A 14729-nucleotide genomic window follows, 5' to 3' on the forward strand; every position below is an offset into this window, starting at 1 on the left:
TAAAGTGTGTGTGTGTATTTAGGCTCTGTTTTTCCTGTCAGTAACAAGGTAGTGTGTGTGAGATCCTTGTGGCTGCTGACTGTGTTCAGGTGGACAGCAACTGAGGCTGTGAATCATGTGTCAGTGATGAATAAATGCCCACACCGGGTTGTATTTGGACGTTCTGCCTCCTTGCTTGGTCGGGCCGCTCAACGGTCAGCTTCACACATCCCTATCAGGTGTTGTGCCGATAACTAGGACAGCTATCATGGCCAAGGTTCAGAGAGAGAGGGTCACACTCTCCGGCTGCAGAGAGCACCCCCAGCCACGGACAAGGAAGCACGAGATCATTCGAGATGAGAGGATTCTAATCTTCAACTTTCTGATGAGATGGGATGCTTCTCTTCACCTTTCTGCTGAGAGAGGATTCTTCTCTTCACCTTTCTGATGAGAGGATTCTAATCTTCAACTTTCTGATGAGAGGGGATTCTTCTCTTCACCTTTCTGCTGAGAGAGGATTCTTCTCTTCACCTTTCTGATGAGAGAGGGTTCTACTCTTCACCTTTCTGATGAGAGGATTCTTCTCTTCACCTTTCTGCTGAGAGGGGATTCTTCTCTTCACCATTCTGCTCGGTGGGCTCAAGCAGACAACCCTGCAGGACGAGCGAGGGCTTCAGAGGCTTCTATAATACAAGGTTCCATGTTTCTTGGAGGAGCAGATGTCTTCCTAACCTCTCCCATCACGGGGGGGGGGGGGGACCTGGATGCATCACTAGGAATACGCAGTTGCACTGCTCTCAAGCAGATAGCAGAAGGAATGCAGGCAGATGAGCCTCCGTTTCACTGGGGGATCATACAGTGCTCACTGAATGAGCCACACAAAAGCAGAGCAATTGGGGGGGGGGGTTGAAATATGGTGCTCTGATGAAGAAGAGTTTGAGCCAATCAGCACCTCAGTGCTAATCTACAGTATCAGGATGCCTTTACACACCAGACACTCTGTCATAAAGAGAGGAGGAGAACGAGTCAGGAAGACTGACGGACATGTTCTTCCAGCTCTCGTACAAAGATGAACTTTGAATTGAATGACCGGATGTTTACAGATGTACAATTAATGATTGTTTTTATATTTCCAATGACCAGACATGTGTTAAATAGTGGTGATTAATATATTTTGTCGGATCAGATTACACTTTCGCACTAAACAAAATGTATTAATTGATATTTTCAGATTATAAGGTATTGAATAATAAGGTATTTCTACTATTATCACAGATAATGTTAATATCCTTAATAATCCAGCAATCAGGCTTAACAACACTACTCTTTAATGTATTATCCATGCACAGACAGACCTAAAATGATGTTTCAAGTACTGAATTAATTTCAGTTTTGGCCCAAAACAAATATTTATAATAATTCATATAACAATTATGTAGCATATTTGATCCTCAAATTAGAGAAGTATAATTTAAAGAAATTGATATTCTATATTCAACATTAGATAAACACAGAAGAATCCTTTCCAAGTACCATAAGTAGATGCTCAGGTAAGTATGGCTAATAGGAATAATTGATAGACTTAATTTGGTACAGATCAGTGGTAGCATTTACAAATGTAATAATTCAAGTTTTAAGAATGTTTAATCCTTCCTTTCCAGGTTTTTACAAAAGTCTTTGAATATTTACCTAACTTTTCCTTTTCAGATTTTGAACAATGTACTTGACTAAAATGAATGTATTGATTTTATTAAGACTAAGTGCCTTACTCTTGACTAAAGCGTAAGGAAGTCAAAGTAATCCTACAAATTGAAGACACTGCAATTTTGCAGATTACAGATTGATCAAATCACCACTGTGAATGTGTATACCTTAGCTGGATCTCTTATGATCCTACATTTAAAATGCTTTTGACTAGTGATTGCCTTGAAGTCAATCTTTAAACTGCAAGCTGGTTTTGATGTTATAGTTTGATAAGTGAGATTAACTAATGAGTAAATGTTAGTTTAGTTTTAAAAATAAATGTTTTTGTTATTATGTATCTGTGATTTTGTGTGTTCATTATTATGCTTTTGACAAAAGATGCTCCAAACACTGATGATTTTTCTATTATGATTGGCTGTATCAATCATTGTGATTGAATGTTTCAATCTTATGTTGTTCTTAATGTGATTGCTATTGATGTAATTGATGTTGTGTAAGTCCACACTCAAATCTGAAGATTCCCATTGATTTAAGTATTGAACAAAATATTATTAGAATAAGGGTTTAGATGATCAAAATTGATAAAAAGAGAGAAACTGTTGGGGAAATATTTTCCAAGGCCCATAACTTTGACCCAGTGTATCAGTTCATACTGTCCTGACTGAGCACACGCAACTGTAACCTTGGCTGCTCTCAGCATTTTGTCTCCCCGTTCCTTTCTCCCACAATGAAAGTGAAAATGTAATGTGTTTGGTCCGCTGTGGTGCAGTGGGCTAATGCGGTGACATACTAACATGATGCAATGTGCGCCTCCTCAGTGGTGAGGGTCATCTGTGTCACCCCCCCCCGAGGGACTATCTTAGCTGAGTCTTCACAAAACGTGAACATACTGACTGATAAGTGAATGCTGAAATGAAAATCCACTTACGTAGAGTTCTTGTACTGCAGGAAACCAAACTCATCCCTCTGTCCATCGGGGCACAGAGACTGCATGATAGGGATGATTCCTGCGGAGGTGAGGGGGGCCGCGCTGTAGAACGCTGCACAGTACAGATGTGGATAAGAGGAGGATGAGTCGCACCAGGTCAATGAAGATGAAGAAGCAGAGTGAGAGATTGTGTTAGAGTTAGAGAGGAGAGAGAAGGCCTTTCATCACTTTGCTGAACACAAATGGCCTAAGACATTTTCCTCGTCTATAACAGTCTATGAAAGCCCTCCCACCGGAAAACTAAAAAACTTCAGCTTTTGCCAGTAGCCCAATGTTTCCATGGTTACTGTGCTGCTGAAAGTGGTCTGAAACTGTTTATATACCATCTGTCAACGGAGTTATACTCACTAATTGTCTCCATAACTGAGGCCATTCCAATAATCTTCACATTGTTATGGATCTGGACCATAGACTATAAATGGACGTAGTGTCACGTCACCCATAGGATTCTGCAGAGTTGGCGAGAAGCCTAAAGTAGGGGGTGTCAGCCACTAACGGCTCGACAGTGACGTCAGAGTCTAACTCTCGCCTGATCCAAATAAGGGCAAAGAGGCGGAGCCGAGGCGGGACCTCCTGCCACCGAGCTGGAAGTTCCAGAGCTAGCTGAGGCTACCAAGCTAAGCTAACATGCTCCCCGTCTGCACACTGCCGTCGCATTTTACGTTTCTAAGGTAAGCGGACATGAAACTATTCAGCAAAACTATAAATAATAATCTAAGTTATTGAGTTTTTAGCATAATACTTCAGAATCTTAAAATCCCTTAACGTTTGTATGCAATTGTGCTAAATTCAACACTGGAATCAAGCAAATATTAATATGTTTGCATGACATTAGTTATTTATATTTTGCCATCACTTAATTATAGGTTTAATACATTTAAGTCAAGCTAAGGTACATGTGATGGTAGCTAGTTAGTGCTCTTACCTGTGAGGCCTCCTCCAAACAGCATAATAACCAGACTGTATCATTAAAACTAAGTACCAGTTCTAGATCCTTGACTTTAGACAAACAATTCAAAAGACAAAATGTATTTAAAGACCAATCTTTATTTGAATGTGCCTCTTAACCTGATATATTAGTTATACAGTAATAGTATTGACAATCTAAAAAAACTGAGCAACTCAACAGTGACATTTATATTTCTTATTGTCTAAAGCATTTATTATTTTCATTTTCCCCCTCTCATATTCAGTGTGGACGAATTGAGACAGCGTGGTGTCCAGAGAGCTGCTGAGACTTCAGGGAGAAACCTCCGTGTGATGGACGTCCTGTCTGTTGGTTTGGAGAGGACTGAGGGTCTTTCCTCAGCGAGGAGGACCAGGCCTGATGGAGGAGCCCATGCTGGGCAAAGCTGATACCAACTGCACAGGCCTAGTCTGTCACTTTATTTGACTAAATGTGTTTACTTATACATTTAATAGGTTTACACCTTCTGTCCATATGTGCTTTTTATTTAAAACATTTGATTAACTTTTGGTTCACATTTCAATAAATTGTATTTGTATTTGCACTCCTTTCGTCCATTATTCTTACTGAAAATGTTAGATTACACATTCACATCTGACTGAAGATTATTTGTGACGTTGCAAACTCTGCGGTACAAGGCACAAGTGATGTGAAGCTCATAAAGTGAGGCAAATATAAATAAGCAGCTGATGGAGTGTAGATGTGGAAATAGGTGCATTCGATCAGCTGACTGTGTTTTCGCCACACTTTATAAGCCTATAACCACACCTTCTCTGTTTTCACAATAAAAGTAGTTTCTTAGTGAATGTCCTGTACTGGTCTTAAAATCTCATAACATCAGCTTTTAATGTTCCTCTTGGATGTTCTTCTTGACCCTCCGAGAAGGAGAACATGTTGTGTCTTTCAGGCATGTCCTTTCCTAACAAAAATGACAGGAAACATAAAACATATTATTGCAGAACAAGTGTGTTATTTATGAAAGCAGTGTGTTTGTGTGTTTAGGGGCTGTAGATATCATTATTTTGTAAATGTAATGTTTTTTTTTTATTTCAACAGTGAGCTACAAAGACAATCAGATTATGAATGAACAGTATGAAGCTCATCAACATTGAAATATATGTTATTATCAAAATAATATTGAACTGTTATCAAAACGTAGTGCAACTGTAGAAGCTTGCTCTGTTGTCTCACTGAAAGAATAACTTTTACCACGTTTTTTGGTATTACCAATACCAATACTTACTATTTATTTCATACTAATTTGTTAATACAATTAATAAAAACAACAAGGTTTGGGTTCGTTATTCAGATGACTGTGACGTTAACGTGTAAGCTCGATAATGAACTCCAGCTCAACAAACCATATTGTAATATCTAAGTAATCATCTTGAAATATGACATTAATAATTGTAATATACACACATCTTATTGTGAGGTTGATTTCACATACACTACGCTGCTATTCAACACTACTTTGACGTTAGCTAGTCTACATACTCAAGCATAGCGAATTTAAATTAACCTTAGATGCATACAGTTACCTACTAGTGTTGTCACGATACCAACATTTTGGTTTCGATACCGATACCAAGTCAAGAATTGCGATTCCGATTATTTTTCGATACTTTTCTTAAAAAAAGGGAAACAGTCTTAAATGTAATTATTGTGCTTTATTTCACACCAGAACCATAACCATAACACAAACTTTTAAACAATGAGAACAATAAACAAAATAAATGATAAGAATTCGTATTAAATAAAATTCAGCATCATCTCAAACAACTTTTTTATTTTATAAAATATAGTTGTTTTAATATTTTGTTAACATGTAATAGTACAGTAATATAAATAATTATTAACAAAATATATATTGCCGATGTTAGCCGCATTGGTAAGTTAGCTAAAAAGATAGCCATATTAGACAGTTATCATTGCCATTAATTGCCTCGTTTGTCACAAAATAAATTACACTGGTTTGACTTAGATTTGAGGGCATGGGCTTGAGCATGATGTAATTATGTTATCTATCACATTCGCTAACCTGTCTGGATGCCGGTTGGCGAGGTGCTTAGCCAAGTTTGATGTGTTGGCTCCCTTGGTTTGCAGGGATCTAAAACATGTCTTACAGACAGGCCTCGTGGTGTCCGTAGGCTTGCCCTCACTGTCAGAGATATAGCTCAAATACTTCCAAATACTTTTCCCCGTCATTCTTAAAGTACCGATACTAATGAAACGGAGGAATCGTACCGTTTGTAACGGCAGGGTATCGCGGTACCTTTCAAGTATCGGTACACCGTGCAACACTATTACCTACATAATCAAATATCTCACTAATTTACAAGTATGACCTTATTTTATCAACCTCAAACAGAAGCCGTTTGTTCTACAGTATTATCCCACTTAACGCTTAACACTTCTCTATTTCGTTTTAACTTGGAGGCTACAATTAGCATCGTTAGCACAGATGTAGCTAGCTACCACTGCATTACACGCTAACCCAAGCCTTAACATTCATCACGTAGCTGATTGAAATCATAAACACATCAATAAGTACTCGAATTTCACTTACCGCAAAACTGCATTCATGCACCGTCTGTTTTAACCGCAGAGCGAGTCACAATAGTCCGATATATAAGCATGAAGAACAAACAACCACGGCCGAGTTCAAGTTGTGTTTCCTGGATGAACTGAGCAGGCAGAGTCCCTGTAGCCAGTGTTGCCAACTCCATAGTAAGGAAAGTAGCTATTGGCTGTCCGAAAAGTCGCCAGAAGTCGCTAAATGACGTCATCGCCTAATTTGCATATCATGTAATGGCGGCTGTAGGCAAAAAACGTTCCCAACCCTTCAAGGATCTAAACTTGAAACCACCGGAGTTAAATCCAGACGACAGTAGATCAGAAATGTCTTTGCCTTTTGAGTATGTTTTGGGGTTTTAACATGACAGTTTGGCATAGAAATCCCCCTTACAATAAAGGCAGTATGCCCGTGTGTCTACTCCAATAAATGGCTTCAACCATCCTTTATACTCAGGGTTTGATTCCCACTCCTTTCTGTATTTTTGAGAATACAATTTAGACTGTGCCATGATGTTTAGCTTGTCACAGAGAGGCACACACACAGTGGACGAGGTGATTGAGTGACTGAGGCTGTGTGAGGCAAAGCAAAGCAAAGGCAGTTATTTATTATAGTGTGAAAGTGAGTGAAGAAACATTTACATTCAACATTTAAATCCCGCTCAAAACCAGGACGGCTTGGCAGTTGGCGCATGCGCAATACATTTGCAGTCTCGACGCGGGGGAGTGTGGTTGTCTCCTCTCTGCTCTGACACAAATAAGTCGCCGGAGGGTTTGGAAATCTGCCAAATTTAACGAGAAAATCGCCAAGTTGGCAACACTTCCTGTAGCTAGCTTCACGGAGCAGCTAGCAGAGAGACAAGAAGCTAGCAGCAGCAGTCACTGGACAGAGCTGTCACTCAATGTGACCACGCCCTAATTTATGCATAACTTTAAGACTGAATATTAATTAAACAGATGAGTTGAGAAATAATTCACCCCCCAATCCATAGTCATTAAGGGGGAATCTAACTATACAGAGAATATGGTTTTTTAAACCACGATGTAAACATGTTTATTTCTGCTGTAAAGTTGGGCATTTTAACATGGGGGTCTATGGAAATTGCTCCCTTCTGCAGACTGCTCCTACTGGCCACTAGATGAACTGCAGTTTGAGGCACTTCCTTATTGTCCTCCCGGCTCTGCCCCAGAGTTTGCCGCTTGATCTGGACATGTTGCATGTCTTCTAGTTCTTTGTTAAAGTTACCAACATGATTTTTCAACCCCTCTTTATGTCCTCTGTAAACTCAAGCTCCTGCTGTTAGGAAGACTGAAGAGAATATTAAAGATGAAAATACACCTCATGATCTTTAGAAAATTCAAACACAGATTTGCAATAAGGCTTTTTTTTAATACAATTTTATCAACTTAAAAAAAGTGGAGCACTAATTATTTTATTAGCGTTAAAGGGTTTATGCAATCAGTAAGAAAGTGATATAACCTCACAGTGTGTATGTATGAATGAAGTGGGTCTGTGAAGTACCCTGACATGTTAACATGAAGGTGACAATTCATAGCCTACAGATCATCTCTCTATCTATATCTCGATCTGTATATGTCCACCTCGAGCAGCGAGCTGTGAATATAGGTCACCAATGGAACGTGTAAACACAGGTGGTCTTTAAGTCAAACGTGGACTTAAAGGTGCACACGTATGGAACAATAAATACCTGAAATAAAAGGCATTTCATAAAGGAGACACAGACAAAGTCACAACAATATAATGCACTGCAGAGAAACAGAGAGCAGCCTTTTGGAAAAGTGTTAAAATAAATAATTAAAGGCTAGATGTGTCACGGCTCAGAGTTAGGTGAACACGCAGAGACAGACACACACAACCAGAGCACGGTTTACCTGAGTGTGAGCCGGGGTCAGAGCAGGCCCAGACTGGCCATCGGGAGCACCGGGAGGTTTCCCGATGGCCTGGCCTGTTAAGTGGCCTGCTGGCCTGAGGATTCTTTTTTGTATGTATTTATTGTGAACGCAACGCTGCGCAAATGTGGGTCTGACTCTGCCTCACAGAGGGTGACTGGCTGTCTACATGATGTGGCCTGCCGACATGGCCACTTTCATACAGATCATACACTAAAGCCCTCGATTGGTCTCTCATTCAAGCTCGGGAGGGTGTGTGTGTATGTGTGGCGGGCGCGAGCGAGCGAGAGAAAGCATGCGCACCGGTTACGTGTATTGTTGCTGTTAGCATCTGGTGCTAGCTAGCGGCGCTAATGGATAATGAGCTGTCAACAAGGTGGAGGAGAGTCCTTTCCTGTCAGACTGAGAGACTGATAACTACAACTCAGGTGAGGTAAAGGACTCTGAGTGTTTAGATAACTTAGTCTGAGTTATCTCAGTGGGTCTCAAACTGTTTGGTCACCATTTATGTAAACACATATTTCCATTTGAAGGGGAGTGATTAGTAAAATATGCATGAATAATTAAAAACAAATGTTAACTAGGTGAAAAAAGGTAAGAAACTTTTAAAACTTGTTGAGAGCTAAAACTAGTCTTTGCTTCTGCCTCAAAGAGGAGAAGGGAGAGAGGAGGGAGACAGGTGAGGCTGGTTCAGGAGCCCAGACACACTCACAACTATAAATGAACCAAAAACAAATAAATAAACAAGTTCAAATGTTTTTAAATATTGGATATGGTATGTTATTGGTTATGGCCATGTTCTTATGATTTTATGATTATTTCAATGTTTACAGTTCTGTTTCATATGGGTGTTTCCATATATCTAGTCTCTTTATTTCCCCCTCAAAGTGTACTAGATTGATGCATTTAACTCCAACATTTAACAAAAAAATCTTACCGGGAGAGCATGCCCCCGGACCCCCCTAGAGGATTTGAGGTCCACCCCCACTTCAAATATGTTCACATGGCTAGATTCCTAAATAGATTTTCAATTTTTTTTTTAAATAAATAGTAACCCATCTCCATAAGTTTATTTTTGGGTAGTAGATTTAAACTATAGGGCTATCACTACGGGCAGCAACGCTGTAAATATTGACAAATAAATCCAGCAAAATGGCACAAAAAAAAACTGGTAGTGGCCTGGCTGGGTGTATAATTTCCGGCCTGACTTATTGTCCCAGTCCGGCCCTGGGTCAGAGGCATATACCAGGCAGGGTGTGTGTAAGTGAGTCACTTGTGAAATATGATGTTCTGCTGACAGTACACTTGGTCATGTTTGTGATTAACTTAATCATAATTGTATTTACCGAGGTGATAGCCAGCAACGTAGCAATGGTTAGAAGGGTCTGTTAGGGTGAGTGAAGCCAAAGAACAAACAGACACGCTGGGTTCGTTCACCTGGCTTCGTAGTACACGGCCAGGTTTGAGGACAGAATTAAGTCATGATGAAACTTACACACTGGTCCATCCAACACGTTGAGAACATGCATCAGGCACAGGACAAAAAGAAAAACAGACCATAAAGAACAGTAAAAACAAAGAAGAAAAAAGATGAAGGAGCAACATGGACAAAAAACATTCCATTTAAAGTGGCCACAAGTAAGTGCACTCAGAGCAAACTAAAACATGAAAACGACCTCCTTAGGACAGAGCATCACAATATTAAACGTGATTAAAGGACACAACAGCTACATGGTGGAAGGCATCACATCACCTTGGTGACAGCAGCAGATTACACATATTTTTAGAATGCATGACCATTCAGCACAGAATTCTAAAATATATTTTATGACTGCAGGCAGGTCCAGGCAAACTTATCATTCCAACTGTCATTTTCTTTTATGGGGGACCGACAGCAATGCATACTGTTTAGTTCCATCACATGTTTCTAGCATTGCTGTCAGAACCACGTATCTCTGAAAAGTTAACTTTAGATGAGCTCAGATAAACAGCCCTCTTTTCAAATGTTCAGCTAACACAAGGACATTGTGAGTGTATTGGGTAATCATTTTACCCTTTAAGAGTACATTCAAATATGTAGTAGATCCACTGCCTACCTTCCTTGACAGGAATCGCTGGCTTCTTCTGCCTCAGACCCAGGAGTATGAAGAAGAGGACCAGTGGGATGAAGATCTCAAAGGCCAGCACCCACTAGAGGGGAAGAGGAGAACATTGACAAGTTTATTTGTGCTTCATTTCCAATGAAACTTAGCCAAGGCCCAGTTTGAGTGCAGTGATCCTGGTGACCTCAGTCATGGTTATTTAACATGGATCTCTATTTGTCAGTTCCCATCTCCCTGGATCACTGTACAATAGATTGAGTATGCCTACTGTCACATATCCATTAATTACATCTGAGACGGAGTGTGAAATAATCCTGTTCAGGGCTGCCAGTCCTGTCAGGTAGTTAGTTTTTTCAAACAGTATTTGTAGCTCCTCTATAGTGTTGATAGATGAGAGCCGCTGCCTTGGAGTAAAGAAGCATAAAGAGACGTAATCTGACACTGATATGAGCATGTTGACTAACTACAGTACCTTCTCACATACACATACACACAAACACAAACACACCTCCTCCCTGGGCCTGATCATGTGCTCACATTTGATACCAAAGTACAGTCTGCATTCAATCCTAAATGACTTCCTTTTCCATCCTTATTCTTGGTATAAAACTGATCAGTCAGCAACTACAAATTCATTGAGAGACACAGCAGACTCAATTCATAAATCACATTGAGCCTGGAGAGGAGAGGAGATAACATTTGAATTGTAGCAGGTGTTCAGACTTCTCAATGGCTGGTCAGTCTGCTTGTACATACATGGTCCAGCATTAGATGCCCACATAATTACATCCACATCTGGTTCACATACAAGGTATTTGCCTTGGTATTGTAACATAAAAATAAATGTCAAGAATCACATCCAAAATTATATTAAAGGGCCCATTTCATGCTTTTCCGGTTATCACCCGTCCCCTTGTGTGTTATGAAGGTTTTTATGCATGTAAACGGTCTGCAGAGTCACAAACCCTCAAAGTACACCCTGTAGCGAGTAAAACTCTAACACAGTCTATGCTGCCCCAAAACGCCTCGTTGGAGATTTCTCATTTTCCATTGTTTACTTCCTGGGTACTGTGACGTGTGAACACCCAGAGGCCACACCCTCTGCCAGCCTTTCACGTAACAAAGCTTCCCAAACCTTTCAGCGATTCATGCCGGATATGTACAGCGTAGGACACTGAAGAACGATGCTGTTCCTACTTTGTTTGGACCAGCGGGAGATTCGGCTACACAACCTGTAAGTATTCATTGTTGTTCAGTTTTTACTATCTTTTCTTTTTTTTACTATCTTTTCTTTTTAATGACTGTTTTTAAATGCCTTTGTCTGAATGTCTTTCATTTTTGTAAAGCACCTTGAATTGCCTTGTGTTGAAAGGTGCTAAATAAACTTGCCTTGTTTGTGTATTTATGATGTTTAAAACAAACAAGGTATCTACCATGACTGTTTAAATGGGTAAACGTTTTTCGGGCTGCTAATGACACAGTGCTAACTGGGCTAACTACGTTTCTAGCGTTTCCATATATCAACTCCAATGTCAGCAGATGGCCTTACATGTATCTCATAGCAGGAGAATGTCTGCATTCACACAGGAAATACTCATAGACAGTATACTCCGGGTGATTTACCATATGGTCAGTCGCGAAACTTAATTACATTATAGTTGGCGTTCCTAGCGTGTATGCTACCGAGCTAAAAAAGAAGGCTACCAAGAGCTAGACATGAGTTTGCTAGGGAAAACATTGTTTCCATGCCAGCTACAATGAATGACCGAACGTAGCAGACAGTTACATAGTAGCATGTTCTTGCTAGCCTAATATGAACCACTAGCTGTTGTTCATAGTAGGTTGGCATATTACACTGAACAACTAGCAAACGTAGGTTAGCATATTAATCTAGCTGGCAAGCTAACGAACCTAAAACAACTAAGTTTCTCTAATATTTTGTGATTTTGCATTTGATTTCGTCCAGCCAGATCAGGAAACTCCTGGCGTATCTGGCGGACAACACATGACGGGATGACCACTCTGATGCCTCGTCCTAAAAAGCTCCAGCACCAGCTTACAAAGCTGCGATAGGCAAGATTCCGAAAACGTCTATAAGGGGAGGAATGGATGATATACAGTGTATATATGTATATTTACATTCATTTTGTACATTTCTAAAAATAAAGTTTGATGGAAATACTTAGTAGCCTTTCTTCCCTGAATGATTTGCTCTGATAACATATCATTCATATATAGCATACCATGATTTGATTTTTCATCAAACACAGTAGTAGTTTATTACAGGTAAGAATAACTTGCTCTTCTTCCATTCTACGCCTCAAAGGTCCATAATCAAATCTGTTATGGAGGTTCTGCAGGGTGTATGGGTTGAGACAGTTTGGCTCTAGTAGTCCTGGCTGGTGTACCATGCACATAATAGGTGCTGGGACTTGGTTCATTCGTGTTACAACCTATAGGAAGGTAAGATATTTGTAACATAACACGTTTAGCATTTAAACCAACTATGGCAAGGTTTACAAAATAAACATTAAATTACTAAGGAAGAAATAAAAAGGCATATAATAGTCTATTGACTTGACAAATACGTATGGTGTATATCTTGGCATATAATGTTGTGTGCTACTGTTGGTGTTTTCAGCTAGCTGGCTACATAATGTTGTAACTGTCAGCTAGGCTACCTTTCTAATTTCTTTGCAATAGACGTTTTCCACTTCGGTAGGCATCATGGCGCAGTTTCCACAAGTGCACCTAAATAACAACAGTTGTCAGTTCAGTTAGTTAGCGGACAAACTTGTTACTGTGATGTAGTTAAATGATGCAGTTCTAACATCTGAAATGTAAGAGCGATACTAAATAAAAACGTTCCACTGTGAAACCGTCTGCTCTAGTCTAGTTTGGGACGGTGGATCAGGTCTATCACGTTGGTCTGTCTCACTTTCAGGATCGGACTCCGGTTCAAACATATACGGCTGTACCGACGCCATTGTAAAACTGATGTTCCGCTTAGAGCCGAAAAAAGCACTGTGTAACGGCCCGTCTACACTACAAGCATCGAAAAATGCTTTCAACGCTTCGCCCATTCATTTGAATGGGGTGACGTAGAAGATTTTTAAACTTCGCCGAACTGCATTGTGGGGAGCATGGCATGGCTTTGCAAGCATCACGAGCATCTATCGGCATCAAAAGTTGAACAATGTTCAACTTTTGAGGCTCGATGCTTGGCATCAGCCAATCAAATCCTGCGTATGCAAATCTGACAGTACAAGCGCTAGCCAATCAAACCGTGTGTATGCTGGGAGAGACTACGCAGGTCATTTCCTCATATTCAAAAAAATGGAGAGAAAATTCATTATAGCGGTAGTGAATCACCCGGTGCTGTATGATCAGTCTCTGTTCATCTACCGGGATACAAACCGGAGGAGCGAGGCATGGAGGGAGGTGGCAGAGACAGTGGATGAAACTGGTAGGTTTTCGCCTGTTTAGATTAATAGATTAACTGTCTAAATCCCGTATCCAGCTGCCGGACTCGGGCTCGTAACGTGCAGGCGGCCTCCTCACGCGGCCTGGCCGAGTAGGCTGGGGCAGCGTCGGCGGCGACTGCGGCACCGGGAGCGGTGCGCCCAGGAAGGCACCCGTAGGAACGGTGAGGTCAGAGGACGCCTCACCAGCAGGCGCCGGTGGGGAAGCGCCCATAGCAGAGTCGCGGGGTCCAACAGCTGGCCACTGAGCAATCCCCTGGGGCGTCGCCCAGCCCGGGTGGATAGGTGGGGGCTGATGGTCCAGGGCCGGTGTTGGACATCAGGAGGCGCTTAGCAGTCTTAACCGCAACTTCCGCCCTCCCATTCGACTGCGGAAAGCTAACGGAAGACACACGGTGTTTGACGTGCCATAAGCGGAGAAGTGTGGCTCACCTTGAATTCCGGACCACCGTCGCTCGAGAGCTCCTCCGGTACGCCGAAGGTGGCGAAGAACGAACAGAGGTGTTGGACCAGGCCAGCTGAGCCCGCCAGGGCAGTACCCGCCGTAGAGCTCAGGACCTCTACCCAGCCCGAGAGCCGGTCCCCGACAACTAGGTAGTGGCGGCCCCCATAGTCAAAGAAGTCAGCAAACACCGCCTCAAATGGCGTGGACGGGGGTGAGGACGGCTGGGGCGGTGTAGCCGCCTGTGACGGAGCATTGCGGTTGCAGTCTGCACACCCGTCCCTGGTGGCCTGAATGTCCCCGGACATCCCGGGCCAGTAAACTATGGCTCGGGTATGCTGCCCCATCGCTGAGGTCCCCTGCTGAGCGGCATGGAGATGCCGATGGACTCTCCCACGGAGGGATGGGGGGACCACGACGCGGTCCCGATAGAGCAGGACGCCGTCCTGCGCGTAGACGGACTCACAGACCGATGACAGACTCACCAGGGCAGGGTCATTAACGTCAATCCCACCCTCCTGCTCGATGAGTTGGAGGAGGTGGCCGAGGCATCCGTCAGCCGCTGTCTCCCGTGCGACGA

General features: G+C 41.8%; 1 protein-coding gene across 1 annotated transcript in view; it reads right to left on the reverse strand.

The window, feature by feature from the left end:
• Positions 1-14729, reverse strand: part of abca2 (ATP-binding cassette, sub-family A (ABC1), member 2) — a 238833-nt gene that overhangs the window by 185941 nt on the left and 38163 nt on the right. Inside the window, exons 2-3 of the mRNA XM_034208396.1 lie at positions 10220-10313; positions 2612-2723 (exon numbers count right to left, since the gene is read on the reverse strand). Coding sequence (XP_034064287.1) covers positions 2612-2723; positions 10220-10313 — 206 coding nt within the window. The remainder of the gene's footprint in view (positions 1-2611; positions 2724-10219; positions 10314-14729) is intronic.

The sequence above is a fragment of the Gymnodraco acuticeps genome, unplaced genomic scaffold, assembly GCF_902827175.1.
Source record: "Gymnodraco acuticeps unplaced genomic scaffold, fGymAcu1.1, whole genome shotgun sequence".
Taxonomy (NCBI): Eukaryota; Metazoa; Chordata; class Actinopteri; order Perciformes; family Bathydraconidae; genus Gymnodraco; species Gymnodraco acuticeps.